This window comes from Lytechinus variegatus, chromosome 2, assembly GCF_018143015.1.
Source record: "Lytechinus variegatus isolate NC3 chromosome 2, Lvar_3.0, whole genome shotgun sequence".
NCBI classification, from domain to species: Eukaryota; Metazoa; Echinodermata; class Echinoidea; order Temnopleuroida; family Toxopneustidae; genus Lytechinus; species Lytechinus variegatus.
Genome location: NC_054741.1, coordinates 35,441,304 through 35,466,120, shown reverse-complemented (window position 1 = coordinate 35,466,120; position 24,817 = coordinate 35,441,304). Strand labels below are relative to the sequence as shown.

Sequence of the window (24,817 nt, the reverse complement as noted above, 5' to 3'; positions counted from 1 at the left end):
AGACCTAGATAAGGAAAAATAGACCTAACAGTGGTTGGAATTCATAGTCTCTGGTGACACTGAATTTCTTATACATGTATTTCATTTAATTATGTGGACCACAAGCCTCTGCTGAAAAGTTATGGGCAGTAAACAGTAAAAAGAAAAAATGTAATGATTCAGCCGTAGTAAAGACTTACCTTTCACATGAGAGGAAGATGTTTGAAGATGTGTACGACTTGAACTCAGGATCAGCCCTGTCTAAGAAGAAGATTAATTCCTTCACCATTGTTCTAATGTTGGATGAATTGATGAGTGCAAACGATAGCTCCACTGCTCTCCTGAAATAAAGTACAAAAAAAAGAGATAAAATCAAACATAATGTATAAACTGAAGGAGTACATGACATTTGCCCCTGCAAAAATTTCTCCAGGCTTTATCATGTAGGGTTAGGGTTGCAATAGGGTTTTATGTTAGGTTAAAGGTTAGGTTCAGGATAGGGTATAGTGCTAAATTCAGGGTTCAATTTAGTCAATTGATTAGTGTGTGGAATTTTAAGTGGAGTAATTGTCACCCTAGATGTCATGGAAACCAGTAAATAGTATAAACAGTAAATGACAATTGCAACACGATTTCTCTCAAATATAGACTGGATTAAGATGTGATATTTTTTTTTAACCAGTGCTCTTACCTTTGAATTGATACATCTGGATCTTTTAAACAGTCCACTATAGTACTTCTATGCCTCTGCACTGCATTGTTATCAGCTTGCACAGTCTTCAGGAGTGTATTGAGAGCTACATACCTATGAACCACAACAAGAATCACAATCATGATGACATTAGCCAAACAAAATGAACACGAGGTACTTTGACAAAAGGGAATTCCCCAATTTCATGACATCTGCATCTCTATTGTGACACAGCTTTATAGGAGTTTGCATGCTAACGTCACTCTTGTCAGTCTGTATCAGGGACAATTATGGTAATGATTTGACCTTGGGGTTTTGTAAAGCATTTCTCTAAATCTTATAGATCCCTCACAAAATAGTGAGTTTTCGCTCAGCGACGTACAGGGCTTACAGCGATGCAAGTGAGATGGCAAGTTATGTCTAGGATGCTTGATCAACAAACGGTTCAGCAATTTCTGTCAACATGGACAAGAATGTTTACCTCTCTACAAATGTGCCGATTGGCTGTTGTTTCCACGGGGCCATTCTTGTGGCCTTACGAAGATGGACATGAATCTGGCTGAAGCGTATCACAGACATCAATGCGATATCAGTCAGGCTGCTGATAATACGGTAGCAAATCATTTTTTTTGCACATGAACCGCAAGTTGCAAAAGAATAAATACTCCATGAAACACTTGTCTATTCTCTCACCTGATATTCTTGTCTGTGTTTAGAAGGAACCTTCCAAGGATGTTGATTGCCAGTACCCTCAGACCGCTCTCCGATTTGATATCCATGATGCAGAGGACAGTCTCGTAGAGGATTGCATTGCCAACATTCTTACTGGTCTCTGTGTTGGTAGCCACCTGGGCCAGGATGTCGTTCATGGCATCGCTGCAGTCTGCATCATGGTGGCCAAGGATCCGTAACAACCGAAGGATCTTCACCTGTCGATGCATCAAGGATTTTAGATCGTTATAAAGCAGATACCAACCGGCAGCCTTAAGAGCACCACCTCACTTACTCTACTCTGGCCAGGGTCCTAACCCATAATGCAACATTTTGAGCATTCTAATCTTGTATTATACAACTCCCAAAACTGTTCTGTAATCTGATTGGTCCAAATCGGATCACATGATATTCAGCGAATTGCACTAAGGCATCCAAAATGCACTATCCTGCACCATGACGTCATACAAAATGCACTATCCTGAACTCTGACGTCAGAGAGCAGGATAGTGCGAGGTCTGGAATTATCTATAATTATCTAGAATTTAGATCAAATATAGCATTCGGGGCAACTCATGGGGGAGAAGGGGGGGTTGTATAAAACAAACAATGCACACATTCTTGTGCATAGGACCTTAATAATGAACTCTGTGTTCGACTCGCCAAATGGATATACCACACTTGGTCCTGCGGACCCCGGTGCCGTATATCCATTGGCTCTTCTCGTACATCGTTCCATTATTTGACCCTGCATGCATGCACTTATGTGCATGATTTGTATAATATAGGCACATAATAATAATAATAATGGTGGCTACTTATATAGCGCACAGGTCCACCTTTCGGTGCTCATGGTGCTTAAAAAAGGCACTGCTATTATTATTACCCCGGCTAAGCTAGGCAACCGATTAAGGCGCACACAGCTTTTTGAGGAATTACTTCCTGCGGTACCCATTTACATCACCTGGGTCAAGTGCAGCACACAGTGGATGAATTTCTTGCTGAAGGAAATTACGCCATGGCTGGGATTTGAACCCACGACCCTCTGTTTCAAAGTCCGGAGACTAATCCACTGGGCCACAACGCTCCACTTTCATTACTGCACATTCATTACTCATGCAGTCATACTGCAATAATCATATCACCAACTAACATTACCAGTACCAGTACATAAGCAGTGCATAATATGGTTAGTAGTTGAACTGGATGTAGACGAAGTAGAGATTAGACCATGTGGGGTGAGACCAGACGAAAAGTAGACCAAGTGGGTGTAGACCAAGTGGCAATTTACAAAAAGAATGACTAACCTGAAGAAATGGATCACTAACGCCAGAGACATCATGTTCCGGTGAGTAGCCTGACATGACTAGATTCTTGAGTATCCGTACAAGGTTTGGCACAAGCTGCAAACATGAAGACAAGCGTTGAAAATTTAGAAGAAAATAAATCTTTAATATTGATTCAGCTAAAAATATATTTTGAAATCTTTTGAAACAGACATTATTTTGCTTAATTTGCAATAATCTTCCTTTTTTCAATCATAAAGGCAGTATTTTGTTTCTTTTACAATTCTTATTTTTCTTCCCTTTTAACCAGATTTAATTTCAGAGGATCCAACCCAAACAGAAAAGTTTTTTATGTTAAATAACAATAGCTGCCCTGAAAGGAAAGTTGCCTAGAATGACAAACATTCCTGGTCTTTATACATGTATTTTAGTACAAATGGGTGAGAAGTCCCTACCATCTGTCCCGATCAAATTGCCAATTTCAGATATTAATGATCTCTTTTTTCTATACAATCTTAACCTTCTTATTCTTAGTACAATATCTTACAAAATGTCACCATTAAACTTTTTAATACTTTTTTCTTTCACACATTTAACTCCATTAGTAAAGTTATTTGCAAGAAAGCCACTTTTGGACAATCCTCCTGGAGATTATCTTTAATCAATTAAAAAATGTTCCAAGTTCTGGCAAAATATTTAACAAATATTTGTAAATGTTGATGATAGACACCAAAGAAAAAAAAATCAGTTCAAAGTGCAATTCTCTCCATATAATCATTGTATATCAAAAGTTAAAAAAATAATTTTTTCGCTTTCAAATGATAAGGAAAATTTTGCAGATGTGGTATAGCTGAGCTACATTGTACATTACATTCCCTTCACCATGAATATGCAACATAATATTAATAACGAACAGTGCACGAGCATGCAAGATCTTTTTCAAGACTACGACGAGTTGTTGAGACAGGTTGGACTTTATAACGTCAAAACTGTTTTTTACGAAAAAGTGAGTGCATGCTCAAATTTTTCTGAACTAATATACAAATCAAAATATAAAATCATTTTTAATGAAAATGGTGTTTGCCTTTTTAATAGCATAATTTATTCAATAAATATACATCAAGATTATGGTTGTAAAAACATTCTACTTTGAAGGCATACATGTATCATAAAACAGATTTTATACAGTTCAAATTCAGGCATTTCAATTACTATCTAATTCATTTATTTTCCTTCAAATCTTAAACAAATCATTAGGTATTTAAAGGACAAGTCCACCCCAACAAAAACTTGATTTGAATAAAAAGAGAAAAATTCAACAAGCACAACACAGAAAATTTCATCAAAATCGGATGTAAAATAAGAAAGTTATGGCATTTTACAGTTTCGCTTCATTTGACAAAACAGTTATATGCACATCTCGTTCAGTATGCAAATGAGGAACTGATGACATCACTCACTCATTATTTCTTTTGTATTTTAATATATAAAATATTTTCATTTTTTCGTCATTGTCATGTGAAATGAAGTTTCATTCCTCCCTGAACACGTGGAATTCCATTATTTTAATATTTTGTGCTTCAGGCAGGAGGTCCTTATCGTCAAATTCGAAAAAATTGGAATATTGTATAATTCAAACAATAAAAAAAAGAAATAGTGAGTGACATCATCAACTCTCTAATTTGGATGTAACTGGCTCGTTCATATAAGTATTTTGTTAAAAATAAGCGAAAATTTGAAATGTCATAACTTTCTTATTTTACATCCGATGTTGATGAAATTTTCAGCATGTGCTTGTCAAATCAACATTTTTCTGAGGTGGACTTGACCTTTAACAGCAACGCTACAATCAAAATAACACGGCAAAAAAGTAAATAGTCAAGTGACTTTACATAAAGTTCGTATATCTTTTTTTATGGAGTTCGGGGGTAGTTTGAAACTAAATTTCTGTAACAAGAGAATATATGAATAACATCATTTAACTATTTTAATTCCATTTTTGTATGGAAAATGAGGGGGAAAGTATTAACAGCAACGCTACAATCAAAATAACACGGCAAAAAAGTAGATAGTCAAGTGACTTTACATAAAGTTCATATATTTTTTTTTATGGAGTTCGGGGGTAGTTTGAAACTATATTTCTTTAACAAGAGAATATATAAATAACATCATTTAACTATTTTAATTCCATTTTTGTATGGAAATGAGGGAGAAAGTATTTCTTTTCCAATCTTAGAATACAAAATAAACAAATGTGCTAATAAACAACCCATTCCAATGTACAGTTCAGGAATACAAAAACCTAGGGTAAAACGAAAACTGACAAATTTCCATCTTCATGCTGAAATGGACAGCCCAAGACAAAATCCATAACAAATACCTCTGAACATCACAACATCACACACGCCTGGCTATACAAGAACATAAATAGTGTAAAATATCTTTTTTATAATTGCAATCAAATACAAAAATAAAATATAATGCAAGCACACATGTGACAAACTCAGTGAAATAATTGTGGGATACCGGATAAAAGCTGCAGATTGATGACCATTATCCACAATGAAAATCATCAGCTTTCAAATGAATGAAATTACTACATGTATGTGAATTTGAGACTAATGAAGGGGGGCAGTCCCTTCAAAGTGGCAAAGCATTGTTGACTTATCGTCAATTTCAATCACTGCCTATAATAACGCATTTTCCTATGTTTCATGATCTAACTGAATATTTTGATCTCTCATTGTGGTAAGCTCTGCAATAGTGAAAGCACATAAAATACATGAAAAGTAAAGAAGAAAGTTTGTTTGCTGTTTTTTTTTTCAATAGAAACTGTACAGAAATGATTGTTAACATACCTCCAACTGTATTAGGTTGACAGGTGAATTGGAAACAAAACAAAGAAACAAACAGGTTTCACCAAAAAGGACCAGTAAATAAAACAAGTACATGTATATTGTTATTCATATGTCTTTATAAGCTTCACCAAACTAGGTATACAATGACACAAACGAAATCCAAATTTACTCCAAAGAATATTTCCTGTCCTCGAAGACTGGCAGATACGATATTGAATGGCCTTGAGGGGGGGGGCATCAAATACATTGCCCGCAACAGAATCATATTGGCCTCGAGTCTTTAAAGGAAAGCAACATGGTTCTTAAGGGCAATATATTTTATGCTCCCCGGAAGAGGAGCCAGTCAATGTCATCATTTGTCTCAGGAATATGGCAAATGTTGCCCTCTGTTTTTGTACAGTATTTCCAACGGGCAAAACCTGGAAGAGGGCAACATGGCAAATATTTACCGCTTTGGTCTTGGATTGAAAGTAGCGTACGAAAGATGACTTTTGATTTAACGGCTAAAATTCCTTGTATAGATAGATCTTATCTCCCCAAATGAAACTTATGCATGTAGCTGTTCAAAACTGAATTTTCACTATTTCGTGGGTGAGAATAGTATCATTCTTCTGAATCTGAAGTGAATTAATTTAATACTTTTAACTACTAGCTTCCTCTCCATTCCAATATATATATATTTTTTTACTAAGTCAGGATAGTAAATCCTCTTTAAGACAAGCATATCATTGCTGCAGAAGGGCTTCAATTAAGCCAAGGCCTTAGAAGGCAATTTCATTGACCAGTCTCAATGCCCCTCTCATTAGCATTGGACAGTTGTCATGCCCTTTTTTACTTTTCCCATTTGTTGTAATAAATAAGCCCTTTAAAAAGTGGGCTAGCCCTAAAAATATTGAAATGTATGGCCAGTTATCACAATTAAAAAAAATCAGCATTGCATAGCTGGTTGGAATGCTCTTCAAAGTGGAGAGTTATAAATATTTCCCTACAGCCCATGATGGTGTGATAAAGAAAAAAAAAATCTATGCCTACTCCACACATATTGATAAAAGCTGCTACATAACTAAATTAATATAATATGTATCTAATGACTTCACATGAAGATATATGATACCATTGGTTAGCTGTGTTAAATCTAATCTACGAAGGGATTGACAAAACTACAGCTGATTAAATAGCTCCTCTCCTCTTCCTTACCCCAATCTGTCTTCTATAAGTATAGCTGAGTGACATATCAAATTTGATCTGCATGCAATAATCAACCCAGAAGATACAATCAGGAATTTCGTTAGAGCAATTATAAGCATTCCCAAAATTCCTGTTACATCCCAGTTAATTCATCGTGTAATGCTATGTTCAAGAGTCCTATTATGCAACCGGTAAGAATCTCTCCTTTGTGCGAATTTACAAATACTTTTATAAAAAAAATACAAAAATCTTCTTACTCCAGCTTAATAATACAAAAATACCAGAGATTGAAAGAAAGAAATAATACATCCAAAATTAATTATCTCACAAAGATGCATTTCCATAGAAAGGACATCTTTATTTAAACCTCAAATTATAAAAACTCTGTAGAGTGCATCTAAAAGCAAGAGTTACATAGCCTGCACTTTTTTCAGCTACTTAGCCTAAATACATTAATTTGAAATCACTTAGCCGACATGAACACATTTAGAATCACTTAGGCTAGCCAGTAAACATGAACCTATTAAAAATCGAAAAGCCTCGTAGCAAATTATTCTACTTTTGTCTCAATGCATTTTCTTTGAATTACATTATATTCTGGCTTATACACTGTTATAATTGGTGAAATCATTTTTTTTTTTTGCTACATTTGCTAAATTGATGTGAGAATTATGATTTGTTTATTCATATCTGCAAAGCCTATTGAGAACTGCCTATTTATCATATCCCCTAATTATTAAATGCCATTTACAAATAAATTAGTAGTATATGTATGCAAACATACCTATAATGAAAGCATTTGAGAAGTTTCTGTCCAGGTTATTCAACGAGTCAGTTCAGCAAGGAATACCTCTCATGTAATATTCAATAATGTGCACAGTATCTGCACATATAGGCCAAAATTCACAAAGATTGTTTCGAATCAATGCTTTGAAACCATTAATTTTGCTGAACTATTAAAGCGTCCAATGAGAAATGTGCTTTTGTAACAAAATAACGCTTGCTACTAAGGTTATTCCTCGATTTTCAATTAATGAGTCTACTTATCTATGTTCCATAATTTACATAATGCAATAACCTGTGACAGACACAGTGTGCCTTGATGTAATCAGGCATTCACCATTGGATTCTTTTTCAATATTTGTGCTAGATTATTGGCACAATCTAATCAACAATTTCTTCACTGCAGCAAATGCCTGTACTATATCTGGGTTGGGAACAGCATTTAAAATTTCTAAGCACATCTCCAAACTAATCAATTATCAGGGAATTATCAGGGAAGAATCTTGCCAGTGCTTTTCACCGACTTATTGGTTCTGAGCAAATCAGATGCAAGGATTTCAGTGGCTTGTAACAATAGTCATTGTTTTTAAAAGGGAGCTTGTATTTAGAAGAGAAGGGACAGATCGTGAGAAAGGCATACGAATATTCCATCAAATATCATCAGAAGTATGGGTCTTGTGCACACAACATCATTTTGGTAGCTTCAGAATCTACATGGCAACTTTGCTCGACAGCCAATCAAACAAAAGTTCCCACATGTGAAAACGATTGCAAACTAATACCTAGTTCCCAATTTCACGATTCGTGCCACAATTGAAACGGTGATCTTAAAAGCGTAATAATAGCAGTGATCATATCAGTTCGTATCTTATCGCATCTGGGGCCCGTAACACAAAGCTTAGCAAAGATTTTTCTACGATTGATTGCATTGAATACCATGAACAATCAATCATAAAAATCAAGCATAAGATTAAGCAAGAACCTTTGTGTTACGGGACCCAAATCACTCGTGGCAATCGAACTGATCGCAGAAAAAATTTGGATGGTTAAAGAGTTCTCGCGATCAGTTACGGAATGCCAATCGCGGAGTTCGTAACGGATTGCACAACAGCGGGAACAAGGTATTACCATCAATAGTCATATGCAACAGGCCCCTGCTGTTTGACTTCCGTGTAAACCTTTGACTTTTGAGAAACTGAACAGTTAACTCATACCTTCACTAGGGCACGATGAATGATTGGTTATTGTGGAATGTTAAATACCACAGGGCACATTTTAAAGCCATTTGTAAGTTATGTCAAAACTTTACACATGGCTTGTGGCACTTTCTTGTACTAAATGAGATACTAATAAATGCTCCAACAAGGTGCATTTCATATAAACCTATTCAATTCTGAAAGAAAACAATGAATCTCTGTTCAGATGCTTGTTCAACTTGAGAATTTTTATCTCCAAACATTTTATTTAAACTGAATATGATTTAGCACCCAGCTTTATAAAACACCACCTAGGTAGACATTTCATAAAGCTTTTCTTTTACATGTAAGTTAAGAGTGACTTGAAGAACGACTGGTGAACCTTTCTTACATGCTAAATAATCACGGATGAACATTTTGGTGTATACCATTAACCACGACTCACGAGAAAGGATCACCAGTCGTTCTCTAAGTCGCTCTTAACTTTAATTCGAACAGCTTTACAAAACGCCCAGCGGTTTAGTTCACACTGCAGAGCATTTCATGGAGCAAACAGTCAGAAATTTTCATTGACAAATTTGCTCAGAGCCAATCCGATGCAAGGATTTGGGTAGCTTATAACAATAACCAATGTAATTCATTGTCTATTTTTGTCATGAAATGCTCCCCTGATGACAGATATACCATTAATGCATTAAGGCCATGATGGAGGGGGAAAATGCACTGCAAATCCCGAGTATAATGAACATGACATTCAAACTTGAAAGAGAACACTCCGAACAGCACTGCAAAATGATCCATGCAGTGTTTCACTGCAATGCCATTATTGACGGGTGGCAATGAAAACTGAATAGGTAAATACTACAAACCTTTTTGAAGTGAACTAGTACATCATGGCTCCTCTCGCACATCTCTGTAATCAGCACTACAGCTGTCAGTTGCACACCTAAAAATGCAAAAGGAAAAAAATAATTACATGAAAATTAGTAATGATCATTGGCATCAGCACAGAGGATTATCCTTTGTTCATAGGGGGGACATCTATTGTAGTGTTCCCCTCCCCCCCACCCCCCCCCCCCAAAAAAGAAGATACTTCTGTGTGTGTGTTGATGCCCATGCTAATAATTATGACAACAGTAGTGATCACAACAATTCAGGGCAATAAAATGACCAGGATTATTACACCTGTATGTAAAGACCTTCCAAGGGAGATAAGTAAAGTGGTCATTACGAGTAGGTGGTGTTTATAGACAGGTTTCTGCAATTCACATGCTAATTTGGGGAACGAATACAGCGGAGCCTCATTCTGGTCTTTATAGACAGGCTGCTGTTCTATACAGGAGGTCATTAGAGCAGGTGGGTGTTTCATATAGCTGTACATAAGTTACAAGTGACTTTATGAACAACTGGTGATCCTTTCTTGGGAGCTGAATCATCATCAATTAAAATTTGGTGTATATCATTTACCACGGTGTATATAATTTACCACAAGACAGGATCACCCATTGGTGAAGTCACTTGTAAGAAACGCCCAGCAGGTTTGACTGTAATTGCATTAAATGTTCTTCATACATGGCATAATCCTCCATAAGCAATGATATTGAATATCATCTTGGTTGAGTAAATGACTGGCTATACAGACTCTGAGATTACATGCCTATGAAGGCTCATTACATTAATTGAAGGCCATCAAGGCCAAAGCAATGAATGTCCTTCTGAGTTCTGCCTGACCACAATGCCTCTCTCATTGGCCTGTCAACATTTTTCTCCTTTCTATGCTGCAATAAACAAAGGTACCCTACAGTACAAGCTACTATAAAGCAAACATCCAAGTATTATATTTTGAGAAGCTTTTTTTTTTATTTCAAACGTACCATGATTTTTATCATTTAGTAGGGAGCGAACAGAAGGAATGAACATCTCCATCAGTTCTGGGACTTTTCTCACAATCCGTACAGCACATAGCACAGCCTGTTTCAAAAGATAAAAAAAGCAATAGCATAATCAAACAATGCAATGCTGTTCATAAAACCACAGAATCTACAATAAATGGCCTGTCATTTTGTACATCTTCAGATGCAGATACTGAACATGCATGTTGAAGTACTTAATAAAAATAATCTAGGTTTTAGACCTGGAATTCATTGCATTAAGAGTTACAACTGAGGTAAGTAATCTAGAAGTTAACAGAGCTCAGCAGCCTATCACAATCAAACTTTCCATGGAAGTTACAATTATGGCAAAATTATCATTGTTGTAAATTTTAATGATACAGGCCACTGGTTAAGTCTTCTATTAATAGTAAATATGTATATTTACATAGCACAGTTACTAAAAGCATGTACCACAATGCATCTGTACATGTACATGTAGAATACTGCAGGTTTTCCACAATCTATACCAGTACCAGCCGACCAACCCCCATCGTTCTCCCCATGAGGCAACACAAGGTGACCTGTCAAATTTTCTTGCAGGTTTAATTTCAGAATTTAATCAAATAGTTCTCACTTCATGACTTGATTAATAATTAATGAGTTTAAAATAAATTCAATGACTACTGCAATCTTTGTTCTAAAATCACACAAAATAATGGCCTCAATTGTCTCAACTGCCACATCTCTACTGAGCACGATGTGTTACATTTTGCATTAGAGGTGAATTCCTACAAATGCACTGTTTTTTTAAGGACAAGTTCCCCCCAGAAAAAATGTTTATTTGAATAAATAGAGAAAAATCAAACTCATATAATGCTGAAAATTTCATCAAAATCGGATGTAAAATAAGAAAGTTATTGCATTTTAAAGTTTCGCTTATTTTTTACAAAACAATATGCACAACTCATTGACATGCAAATGAGTCAGTCAATGATGTCCATCACTCACTATTTCTTTTATTTTTTTATTGTTTGAATTAGGCAATATTTCATTTTTTACAAATTTGACAATACGGACAAACTTGACTGGACCCTATAATATTAAACAATACTAATTCAACGTGTTCAGGGAGGAATTGATCATTTTTCACTTGACAATGAGAAGTAAATAAGAATATTTTAAGATTTCATATAATAAAAATACAAAAGAAATAGTGAGTAGATGATGTCATCAGTCTCCTCATTTGCACACCGACCAGGATGTGCATATAACTTTAAAATGTCATAACTTTCTTTTTTTACATCCGATTTTGATGAAATTTTCAGTGTTATGCTTGTTGGATTTTTCTCTTTTTATTCAAATCAACTTTTTGTTGGGGTGGACTTGTCCTTTAAAGAAAAGTGCAACCAATAGAGAATATTACCTTCTTTTTTATGTATGCATTTGACGTTTTGATCATCTTCTCGACCTCGCCAGCTAAATCTCGACTCATCTCTGGTGAGCAGATACTACCTAAACAGCTCAATGACAGACCTACAATGTACTGTGTATTATGGCCCATATCACTGCGTGAGAAAAACAAATGGTTAATTCAACATTGAAGCTGAATCTTTACAAAAATTTGATTGGTTAGATTTCTATCATGTGAGCAGATGCTACCTAAACAGCTCAATGACAGACCTACGATGTACTGTGTGTTATGGCCCATATCACTGTAAGAAAAAAAAACAACTAAATAATAAATACTGATAGTACAACATCCAAATTGAATCTTTACAAAATTTGATTGGTTACATGTGGATTTCTATCACGTAACATGTGTCCTAATGTAGTGGAGCATGAGCCTTGCAATGTAATGGTCATATCCCACTGCCGCACATACATCTTTTAACAAGACGATAATCTTAATTTGCCAATCTCCATCCAGGTGTTTAAAATGGCATGAGGAAGTGATATAGTGTGATGCTTTGTGAACATAGAAACAGCACCTTGCTAGAATGCTGCTCAGGAAGTAGAGAGTAAGAACAGGGCGCCGTCTTACAAAGAGTTGCGATTGATCCGCTCAATCGCAACTATGGAAATCCAGCAACATCAACATCTAAAATGCATGTTGGGTTCAAAAATTTTCCTAGATATGCTGTATACTCATGCACTCATCCTTTACTTGCAAGTTCAGTGTGCTTTTCTTTGCTTACAAAAGACATTGAGTAAATTTCCTGCAAAATAAATTATGACATTGATGGGTTTCCATAGTTACGATGATTGGAACAATCATAACTCTTTGTAAGACGGGGCCCTGAACTGTGTGAATGTAAGCCTGCATCAGATATCAAGTGGAAAAAAACACCATTTTGAAGTACACAATGAAACAGGATATACTAATTTATATGAACTCTCAAAAACATTACAGGACACACAATATATTTGACTTACTTTTTCATTGAATTTGTCATGAGTAAGTGAACATCATGTCTTTCATCAAGAAGTAACATAGCCCCTAAGTATCCTATCCTCTTGTCTGCATACCGTGGTGACGCTATCAATTTTAAACATTCCAACTGTAGAAGAGAGACAGTACAAGTCATTATATAAAAAGAAAATATATTACATGTACTTGCAACAAATAATATTTTCTACCCACGCAAACATTATTTTTATGAAAAGCTATCCGAACATATTATCAATAAATATTCTAATATACATATTTTTTCGAAGAAATAAAATACTTTGAAACCATAATGCTGAAATTTATGCAGATTTATGCAGATCTCTTTGTCATTCAAATTTTTTTTTGTGAAAAATAAAAATGAAGCTACACACATTTTAGGATCACTGTGTGAGCTCTGTATGGAGTGCTGGTGGGGTATGATGTACATATATCGACTCATTCAAATACATAAAAATAAGATTGTATGGGGACAGTCTGTCCATGTTCAATATCAGATTCCATAGTGGAATGTAAAAATATATCAGTTGAAGTACCACTGTGTCTGTAAGCTCTTCCCCCCCCCCCCCCCCCCCCTCTTTCTCTCTTCTTTCTATCTCTTTCTCTTCAGAAGTAAATAAGCACTAGTATTGTGCATTATACAAATGTACCTTCTTGACTTGAAAATTTATTGTCAACATGAATCGAGAAATGTGTTGGGTTTTTTTCTTACAGGCTGATACATGTACGTGTCATTCAAAAAACTCACAATACAATTATATGTAATTTTCTTTGAAAAAATGTAAATTTAAAGGTCTCGATTCACAATTCATTTTACTTTTAATTGAAAAATAAAATTCAAGAGATTGCAAAATCCACACTGGTTTCTTACCTGTCCAAAATGAGCGGGATATCCCAGCATGTGTATATACAGAACCTTGGCTACATTGCGACACCTGTAAGTACTGTCCTCATCACGGAACATCGCCCTGATCTGGGCAAGCTCTTTCTGGACAAGTGCCCTCTCGTCTGCAGCTGTCCGGACAGCACGGATGTTACGGATCAGGTCCTTCAGCCGGATCGGAGCCGGCATCTTGGACAGCTGAAGAAAAGACATTGGTTTATAATAGATGTTAATCACTCCAAAACCCAATAAAGAAAGTTTATTAAATGCAGCTCAAATAATGTGCACTTCTGATTATTTTCAAGTTGCATCAAATTCAACTCCTGCAATAGGCCACTGAAAACTACAGATTTTGCAAAATAGATTTAGTGGCTCGATACAGTGTAAAAATATATGTTCCAAAAAATTACAATTAAGAAATAATTTCTAAAGTTCTGGTCATGGCATTGAAATATAGAAATGCTGATTCTAATAATTAAAGCAAACAAGAATTTTTCTATGATACAAGATTAGGCAATCTGGCAATTTAAGGACAATTCCTAAAACTTTATTTTTGCTCTTTATTACGATTCATATTGATTTCTAATTTTCTATACACGTACATGTATATACATCAAGAACAGCATCAATCTCTTGAATAGCATGCTACAAAACTCGCTTATTTCAATATTGAATAATTGGATGAGCTTATGTATGCCTTAGAATGTTTTCAAAAGAAATATGGTGCAAAGTATTACATGTTGTGGATCATCGTCAGTTGCAAAGGGGTTTTCAACACACCAAAGAAAAGTTGCCAGAACCAAACAAATGATAAGATATGAGACTGTTCAACTACGCACATTTTTTTTTACATTATTGACTTTTGTATTCAGTTGGAATATCTGAAGGCCATTGTGTCACACATCCATGTACTTCAGAAATAACTTGCAGACAGGATGGAATATATTAAACTTAATATAGTGGTGGAGGAGGGTGTTTCATGAAAGTTGAAGCAATGACTAATTTGCTCTCTACCAATATCAGTTTTAAAAATCCTGGGTTTTGATTGGCTGAGAAGCACTGGTGTCCGACTGTTACTATGGTGACTGTTGCAGCTGACAATTTAGTCAGTGCTGACAATTTTTATGAAACAACCCCTTTGACAAAGCGTAATGTAATAACAAGTGGAATGCCTCTGGCCGTCTCACCTGCATCACGTAGTTCAATATAGCAGCAGTGCTGACTTTGAAAACTACTCTAACTCGCACAAGATGTTCAGTGATACATGGTTACTATTATGTCCACTTTTTATGAACTAGACCAATAAACTTAGAGATATGATGGTTATTCAACAAAAAAACCCAACATGGCCAAAGTTCATTGACCTTACATGACCTTTGACCTTGATCATGTGACCTGAAACTCGAACAGGATGTTCAGTGATACTTGATTACTCTTATGTCCAAGTTTCATGAATCAGATCCATAAACTTTCAAAGTTATGATGGTAATTCAACAGATACCCCCAATTCGGCCAAAGTTCATTGACCCTAAATGACCTTTGACCTTAATCATGAGACCTGAAACTTGCACAAAATGTTCAGTGATGCTTGATTACTATTATGTCCAAGTTTCATGAATCAGATCCATAAACTTTCAAAGTTATGATGGGAATTCAACAGATACCCCAATTCGGCCAAAGTTCATTGACCCTAAATGACCTTTGACCTTGGTCATGTGACATAAAACTCATGCAGGATGTTCAGTGATACTTGATTAACCTTATGTCCAAGTTTCATGAACTAGGTCCATATACTTTCTAAGTTATGACGTCATTTCAAAAACTTAACCTCAGGTTAAGATTTTGATGTTGATTCCTCCAACATGGTCTAAGTTCATTGACCCTAAATGACCTTTGACCTTGGTCATGTGACATGAAACTCTAATAGGATGTTCAGTAATACTTGATTAACCTTATGGCCAAATTTCATGAACTAGGTCCATATACTTTCTAAGTTATGATGTCATTTCAAAAACTTAACCTCAGGTTAAGATTTGATGTTGATGCCGCCGCCGCCGTCGGAAAAGCGGCGCCTATAGTCTCACTCTGCTATGCAGGTGAGACAAAAACGCAATATAATCTTTTGCTTGTTTACGTCAGAAATTTTTAAATTTTTAATAACATGTTACATAATGAGTTGTCAACTATCTAGCAATAACATGAAAATCCCAGTTTACAAGTATTTTGTTTGAACCCAATTTCATGAAACTTTGTCTCAATTTTTCATGTCTTGTTTGTGTAATGTTAACTATCAGAAATTAAAGATCCCTTACTGAAATGTGGCTCAGGGTTTGAAGTAGGCTAAGCGCAGAGGTATCAACGATACAAAGCAACATAAATATTGAGTAGGAACTGACCTTAGAATAACAATAACTATGTTTATCATGGAATTGCCCAATTACTAAAATCCTCATCATCATCATTATAACAACAACAACAATATTATAATGCTATCATTTATCATTATCATTATTATTATCAATAATCATTACATTATTAATATGTTTTTAATCATGTTATTTATTATCATAATTATCATTATTATTATTATTATCATCATCATTATTACGCTATTATTATTATTACTATTTTTATCAGTATTATCATCATTCGGGTCATTCCATGCCAATTCACCCAATGAATGTGCTATTTTGCACCCGACCGTCTCAGAATTCGTTGTAATTTGGTATACATAAAATTCAACATGGCCCAAGCACAAAACAAAAAAAATTAGTCCAATCGGTCCGTTGGTTCTCGCGCTTCGGCCCGCCCTTTTCTCCTTGTTTTGACAAAAATGGGCGTGACCTTCAACTTTCAATGGCCACTGCGTCGTTACGTGTTGACCAATTTTCATGAAACTGGTACCATTTGATAGGAAATTCAGAGAGGAATCCAAAACATGCATCGAATAATGTATTGGAGCAATTTATAAGGTCATCCCTTTGACCTACACTTTGACCTTGAGTTTGACCCCCGGACAAATAATTTTTTAACTTGATTTTCGTGTATGTTAATTATTGGTATGATATTGACAAAATATGTTAAAATCAATGATGATATTTTATTTCTTCACCTTTAAAAACTCTTCCAAAGATACCATGAAATTTCACTCTAGTCCCACACACTGATATTCATGTTAGTAAAGTGTTTACCAGTTACATGATTTCTTCCAATCTTCAGTTACAGCATGCAAACACATGAAAAGAAATTAAGCTTAATCAGTTTACAAATAAAAGACTAAACCTTTATGCTAATGAATAGGTATCTGTTTAGGCATTTTATGATTCAGCAAAATATATATCATATACATATATACATGTATATATTTTGATGATAAAAGTGAAGACTTTACTACTATGAATATATATGATATATATTGCCGAACATCAAAATGAATATATATTGATGAACATCAAAATGCCTAAACAGATACCTATTCATGAGCATAAAGGTTTAATCTTTTATTTGTGAACTGATTAAGCTTAATTTCTTTTCATGTGCTTGCATACTGTAACTTAAGATTGGAAGAAATCATGTAACTGGTAAACACTTTACTAACATGAATATCAGTGTGTGGGACTAGAGTGAAATTTCATGGTATCTTTGGAAGAGTTTTTAAAGGTGAAGAAATAAAATATCATCATTGATTTTAACATATTTTGTCAATATCATACCAATAATTAACATACACGAAAATCAAGTTAAAAAATTATTTGTCCGAGGGTCAAACTCAAGGTCAAAGTGAAGGTCAAAGGTCATGACCTTATAAATTGCTCCAATACATTATTCGATGCATGTTTTGGATTCCTCTCTGAATTTCCTATCAAATGGTACCAGTTTCATGAAAATTGGTCAACACGTAACGACGCAGTGGCCATTGAAAGTTGAAGGTCACGCCCATTTTTGTCAAAACAAGGAGAAAAGGGCGGGCCGTAGCGCGAGAACCGACGGACCGATTGGACTAATTTTTTTGTTTTGTGCTTGGGCCATGTTGAATTTTATGTATACCAAATAACAACGAATTCTGAGACGGTCGGGTGCAACCACCGGGTGAATCCAGATGGAATGACCCATTCAACAAAAAATAAAAAGGGATTATATCCCTCATAACAATAATCTAGAAAGATGATTGGTCTAAACCCCGATATTTGACCAACCAATGTCACGAAATTGGCAAAAATCCTATAAATCCCGGCATCTGACATCACAACCGGGAATAGTAAATAGTTCAAAAATTTTTTACAGGTGGGCAGGGCTTAACCCAAAATCATGTGCACGTACGTGTACAATCCGCGCATGTGATGAAGCCAGGGGCCTTTAATACTAAAGCTAATAAAAAGAATTAATGAATTCTCTCTCAAAGATTTCTATTCATTGAGTTATATCTACGGATATAAATAAAAAATATACAGACATCAACCAGAGGGTTGGTGAAGCTATGATCCCCTCACCAAGACAGGAATGCGACCATTTTCGGGGCAGCTGAGCCCCTCAGGAAAATAGTCTCATTCCAACGTCACTTTGGGAACCATAGTTCCAACCACCTCCTCAAGCGGCCGTACAATATTCCTCAATTTTGGTGCACAACAAAGAAGCATCATAGCGCTGGGGACAAGGTGAAGCTACATGTACAGTAAGTAAAAAAGGAATCCATCAAAATGCACTACATGTATTTATTACATACTGTACATGTACCGGTACATATTCATATCGTCTGATATGCTTGCATCTCTGCCTAAAACTGTCACCAGCGTTGGGTTAGCAAGAGATTTTCTCACTAGCCTGAATTGCTTTGTAATTACTAAATGATTGCAGGTAAGCCGTGGGATTAATCAAGCACACCACATACATGCGTATATGTGACTGGCTGATTGTACATGGAGGGAATTCTTGATGAGTCATACACTGAACTTTATACACAGTGCACATGTGTACAGTGTCAAAGCACATACATGTACTGTAGCATGCATTGTAGGTGTAGTGTAAACATTAAGACATGAATAATTTCAAGAGAATTTTGCATCATTTTAGTGCTCTAAGGTTATGGACGAAAAATGAATGTACATTATGTACATTGCAAACCTGATTTATAATTTAATCAATCACAAGTGTTGATCATATTTGCTTTGGGGTAAATTATCAAAAAAGTAGATGGAAAGTGCTGTTCTAATGATCAAGACTTGGTGCAGATACTGTACGCACATGTACATGTATGCAAATGAGAGAATACAGGTTGTTTGGGGATAATCCACAAAAGAATATTTTGAAATTTAAATTCTGTGACAACATATGCAAGCAGCAACCCTGTACATGTATATTAAGACCACCCACGGTATACACGAAAAGTAGTTTACTGAACAGGTGGCCTTAATGAACATGTTTCTTTCATAATATTTCAATGGGAAACACTACATGTATTCAAGGGAAACCAATATTGTGGTCTACATGTATGTAGGCAGGGTCCTGCTACACAGGTTGTCGCTAAAAGCAGGTTGACTATAAACTTGACTGTATAAAATGAATGAACCGTAGAACAATGAAAAGATGACAAGTGATGAAATTTCATTGCATACAGGGGAAATGCTCACTTGTTGTATCACAAGATAGAAACTTGACAAATCAATTTGAGCAAAGCATGATGGAGTACCATATCTGACATATAGGCAGCTACAGTAATAAAGACCCTGCTTATTTATTTGTTATTCCTTTTTTAATAATAGATGAATTTTCACCATACTTTTATTGATAAGTTTTAGGCTATAAACCTGTATCTGCTTTTGATAAAACCAATTTCATGTCAGGGCCTACTTGTATTTGTAACTTCCCTTTAAAGCAATGTTCATGTTTATCCTTCAAATTTTGATTACAATTTTCTACATCTTGTTGCCATGACAACAAACATGTACATGTTTAAATTGAGCAGATTTGGTTGATCTCTTTCTACTTCAATCTAGTCCTCATAAGAAGACAAGTAAACCCCTGAATCCGGGCTGATAATGACTATTAGCACCTTGAGCAGTATGAGCACTCTGTAAAATGAATATGAGCCAGTCCAGCTGATATGAGTATTTTCATATAGATCTACATTAATGTACAGTTTAATTTGAATTAACTCATTTCAAATGATGACTGATTGCTAATTCTCTTACGTTACAGTACCTTTTGCCATTCTTTAACTTACTATTACATGTACAATCGAAGTTTCATGAAATTAGACTTGATTCTTGAACTAAACTAACGAGACAATTGATATTACACTTTTGAACCGTCAAAGTATATGAAAAAAAAATTGGCACCTACATATATATTTACATCTCATTTCTTCTATGGAGAGGAGACACAAACAAAAAAACACCACAAAGGAAGGACTACAGTATGTACATGTATCTGTTTACAAACCTTACGCTTTGTAAATTCTTTCGTTCCAGCTTCAAACCGTGCATTTAATAGCCATGCTTGAAATTATGTTACCCCCTGCCTTTATCTTAATTTCTCTTATCTTTGCTTGTTGATTTGTATAATGTTTAATATATGTTATTCTACTATGTATCGTGTAATATTCTGTGTATATCATGTATTATTCTAAATTATTTTGTGCGAACAAATTGAATTTCCTCTTGTACTCGATTACAATTGAACAATAAAAATATCTGAATCTGAATCTGTTTGGCTGTGGACTTGAGATTCAGAAATTCATGTATTAACATGGAAAATCTCTTGAATATTACCTTCTGTTAAATTAAAGGTAAAGTCCACCCCAACAAAATCTTGATTTGAATAAAGAGAGAAAATCTAGCAAGCATAATACTGAAAACAAAACAATTGTCTACAAAACTCAGTGCTATGCAAATGAGAGAGTTGGTGATGTTACTCACTATTTTTGTATTTTGTTTGAATTCAATATTTGATTTTTACAGATTTGACAATAAGGACCCTCTTGATTAAACAAGACCATGTTAAAACAATGGCAATTCCATATGTTCAGGGAGAAATAAAACTGTTTTTCGCCTGACAACGTATAGAAAATTAAACCATTTCATGTTTCATACAATAAAAAATCAAAAGAAATAGTGAGTGAATGACATCAACTCTCTTATTTGCATATCAACGAGTTGTGAAAAATAAGTGAAACTTTGAAATTTCATAAGCATAACTTATTTTACATCAGATTTTGATGAAAGTTTCTGTGTCTTTTGTTGGATTTTTCTCTTTATGTAAATCAACGTTTTGTTGAAGTGAACTTGTCCTTTAATGTATTCATAACATAAAACAAATGTTACCCTCTGTAAATTCAGTTAATGTTAAAAATCACTTTAGTGTTTCTTTATCATCGGGGCTGGTTCCCCTATGAGAATGTTTCTTGTTTTGCAGTTTGTCTCTTTATACACACCCTGAAGGTGAATCCAATCTCCTTGAAAACTATAATGGCTATTGACACGATACTAACCTTCTCTTCAATTGCTTGCAGAACAGACATCCTGATTAATTATTAGATTGGTTGATCTCCAACTCTTCTCTTGAAAGTCTGTCCCGAAGGCTCCCTATCCTACAAGAACAATCAGACATTACAAATTACTTACAATGTACAATAGCATACAGTATAATTCAGGATTCCGTACCGTCACGGTCCAAAATCCCACTTTATGCGACAGGACGGAAATAAGGTAAAACTTAGCTAAAATTTGCTTGAAATTGTAAGAAATTAGTTTTAATGGTTTAGTGTACTCCTAAATTAATACCCTATGCAGACCTTCATATTTGAGGAGCGCGATCGCGCCGGCGCTCCTACCGCTGTCCTAAAAAAAAATAAGAACAAAAAATCGCGCTCCTAAAAAAAGGAAGTCTACATGTGGGACTACAATATTTACCAAGTGTAAGTTCAAATCAAAGTCGGGATAGAGGTGAACATTCTTCACTTTTCTGATAGTTTTCAACGAAATCAAAATAATTTCATGGAATTATGGAAAATAGATGGCCATTTCATTTTTTCAGCAGGAGCGCGATATTTTGTAAACATATTGACCAGGCCTAGTTTCACCAGAAAATACTAGCTACACAGCTATTGCTTATACGATGTTAAGAAAAATCTACAATTTATCATACATGTATGTTTATTGAATTGATTAGAGCTCTTCAAGGAGAGCGATTCTGAGAAGCTCAATTGAGCTCCAAAAAGAAAATAAGGAGAGCGATTTAATGAGCTCCACGAAATTATAAACGTGACGGACTGCCTATGGGGTCCAGCCTCCCAGCTTATGTCCAATATAACTATTTGAAAATTTATGTGTTGGAGTGCTCCAAACTATGAATGTTTACAAAAGACTTGAAATTTTAACTGATGTTTTGCAGATAGCCTCAAGGAATACGATAGAATTGATTGTACACGGTAGCATCTGCATAAAACTTGCGTGGGAGTTGTAAACAAGTGAAGAAGCTCATAGCCTCACATTAATTCTAAGTTCTCATACGCTACACAAGTTTTAATCACTAAAATTCCACTTTCATACCCTAACCCACCCTTGAAGTTCTGTATTTTGTTTGCTTTGTTTGCTTGAAATTTATTTCTGCGTTCAACATGTTCAACATAATACAACATAATCAATTATTACATAGATTTTACATATATATACATTTTGGACACACGTATCATTTACAATCTCTTTCTGAATATAAAAAAAAGCATATGAAAAATATTATTTAACTCAATTTCAGAACGCAGGAGACCGTCGTCATGAGCGACCTGCTTGAAGTTGACGACGGCCTCAAGGTAAAAAAAGCGACATGTAAAACTTACACATTTTTTAACAAGAGGTCATGAGGGTGTAGTGCAAGTGCATGTGTAGTGCAAGTGCAAGTGTAGTGCAATTACATTAGAAGAGGAGGGGTCAAAATTCATCATTAAAAAAAATACAAGTATAGTCAATGTGGCGGATTTGAATACAATGATATTAGGTTGCGCTTCATAGTGGCTTTAAAGGAATAAAGTGAGGAACACATTTTTGTAGTTTCAGGTAAATTATTCCATAAGTCGGGGCCATGGTGTCTAATTGATTTATGAGTTATTAATAACTTTGGGTTTGTTAGGTGAAAATTTCCAGAAATACGGGTAGGGTATGTGTGAATTGTACTGTTTAGATTAAATAAATTTTGAAATGAGGAGGGAAGTTGGTGTTTTTTGTATTTGAACATAAAAACTGCAACTTGCATGACATTCAAATCAGAAACCTTCAATGTTTTGAGCTTACAGAATAGTGGATCAGAATGAGAAAAATAAGACGATCCTGTGCAGATACGAAGAGCTCGCTTTTGTAAGGTGAGAATAGGGTTGAGTTTGGTAGTTCCACAATTGGCCCAAACAATATTACAATATGTTATGTAAGGAAGTACTAGTGTATTGTAAAGTAAAAACAGAGTTACTCGTGGTAACATAAACTTTAACTTATTAATAATTCCCACGCCTCGAGAAATACATAGTGTAACATGATTTATGTGATTATTCCAAGTTAAATTCTCGTCAATAATGACACCCAGGAATTTCGAACTCTTCGTTTCTTCGATTGTATTGTTGTCAATGTTAATATTAATTGGATTATTATTCACATGGATATTGTTATGCTTGAAATGTATAAAATGGGTTTTCTGAATATTGAGAGAAAGTTTATTGCATTTGAACCATTTCGAAATTTTTATTAGTTCGGCATTCAAGATATTTTCTAGAGACTTAAGGCTCTTATGAGAATAAAATATGTTAGTGTCATCTGCAAATAGGACAAAAGATAACAGTGATGATGTATTGATTATGTCATTGACGTATAATAAAAACAGAAGTGGACCCAGGATAGATCCCTGGGGGACACCACATTTGATTGGAAGAGACCGTGAGTTAATACCATTAAAAGTCACATACTGTTTTCGATTGCTTAAATAACTTTTAAACCATACGAGCGCCGAGCCCCGAACACCAAAGGAATACAATTTCGAAAACAATATATCATGATTAAGAGTGTCGAACGCTTTACTAAGGTCTAAGAAAATACCAATAATGTGTTCTTTTTTGGCCATGGCTTCTGTAATTTTATCATATATCTGAACCAGAGCTAGATCCGTGGAATGATTTTTTCGAAAACCATACTGGTTTGGATTTAATATTTTATGGAAGTTTAGAAAATTATATAATCTATTATAAACAATTTTTTCTAAAATTTTTGATATACTAGGGAGAATGGAAATAGGACGGTAATTAGTGATTTCATGTTGGTCATCTTTTTTGAAAATTGGGGTTACTTTGGCTATTTTTAACAAGTCTGGGAAAATACCGGATTGTAAAGACTGGTTAAATATGTGTGTTAGTGGATCAGCAATGAAATGGATTATTTCCTTTAAAAGTGAAGTGTTAATGTTATCATGACCTTTGGATTTCGAAGAATTTAATGATTTAGCAATATTAATGATTTCATTCGGGTTTGTCGGTCTTAAAAATAAAGAGTCTTGAATCGGTTCTGAAAAGAATTCAGTAAAATGAGCATTATTCGGAGTAGCAATTTGGGTGGCAAGTTGAGGACCAATATTAGTGAAGAAAGAATTAAAGCTATCGGCATAGTTGTTAGAATCTGTGATTTTGTTACCATTGAAAGTAAGGTTATCTTTAGGTATAGTCTCGTTTTTTGTTCCCATAATTTCTTTTATAACTTTCCATGTAGCTCCTGAGTTGGATTTTACCTTTTGTAATTTGTTTGAGAAATGTAACTTGCGAGAAAAACGAATTAACTTTGTTAATTTGTTACGATACGTTTTGTACACAACTAGACTTGTATCCGTAGGGTTTTTCAAATGTTGTTTATAAAGTCGGTTTCTTGTTTTTATGGATTTAAGTATACCTTTCG

The 24,817-nt window shown here is 34.9% G+C and overlaps 1 protein-coding gene across 6 annotated transcripts in view; it reads right to left on the bottom strand.

Annotated features, from left to right (window-relative positions):
- Positions 1–24,817, bottom strand: part of LOC121407961 (AP-1 complex subunit gamma-1-like) — a 49,968-nt gene that overhangs the window by 13,886 nt on the left and 11,265 nt on the right. For 3 of the 6 annotated variants that reach the window (XM_041599235.1, XM_041599233.1, XM_041599237.1), the window contains exons 2-12: positions 21,382–21,480; positions 13,884–14,093; positions 13,000–13,124; positions 11,990–12,131; positions 10,567–10,663; positions 9,562–9,638; positions 5,526–5,531; positions 2,689–2,784; positions 1,364–1,599; positions 671–784; positions 180–320 (exon numbers count right to left, since the gene is read on the bottom strand). In XM_041599235.1, the coding sequence (XP_041455169.1) occupies positions 180–320; positions 671–784; positions 1,364–1,599; positions 2,689–2,784; positions 5,526–5,531; positions 9,562–9,638; positions 10,567–10,663; positions 11,990–12,131; positions 13,000–13,124; positions 13,884–14,093; positions 21,382–21,411 (1,274 nt within the window). In that variant the 5' untranslated portion in view covers positions 21,412–21,480. Of the gene's footprint in view, positions 1–179; positions 321–670; positions 785–1,363; positions 1,600–2,688; positions 2,785–5,525; positions 5,532–9,561; positions 9,639–10,566; positions 10,664–11,989; positions 12,132–12,225; positions 12,279–12,999; positions 13,125–13,883; positions 14,094–21,381; positions 21,481–24,817 lie in introns of all 6 variants that reach the window. The other 3 variants (XM_041599236.1, XM_041599238.1, XM_041599234.1) reach the window with 2 other exon arrangements.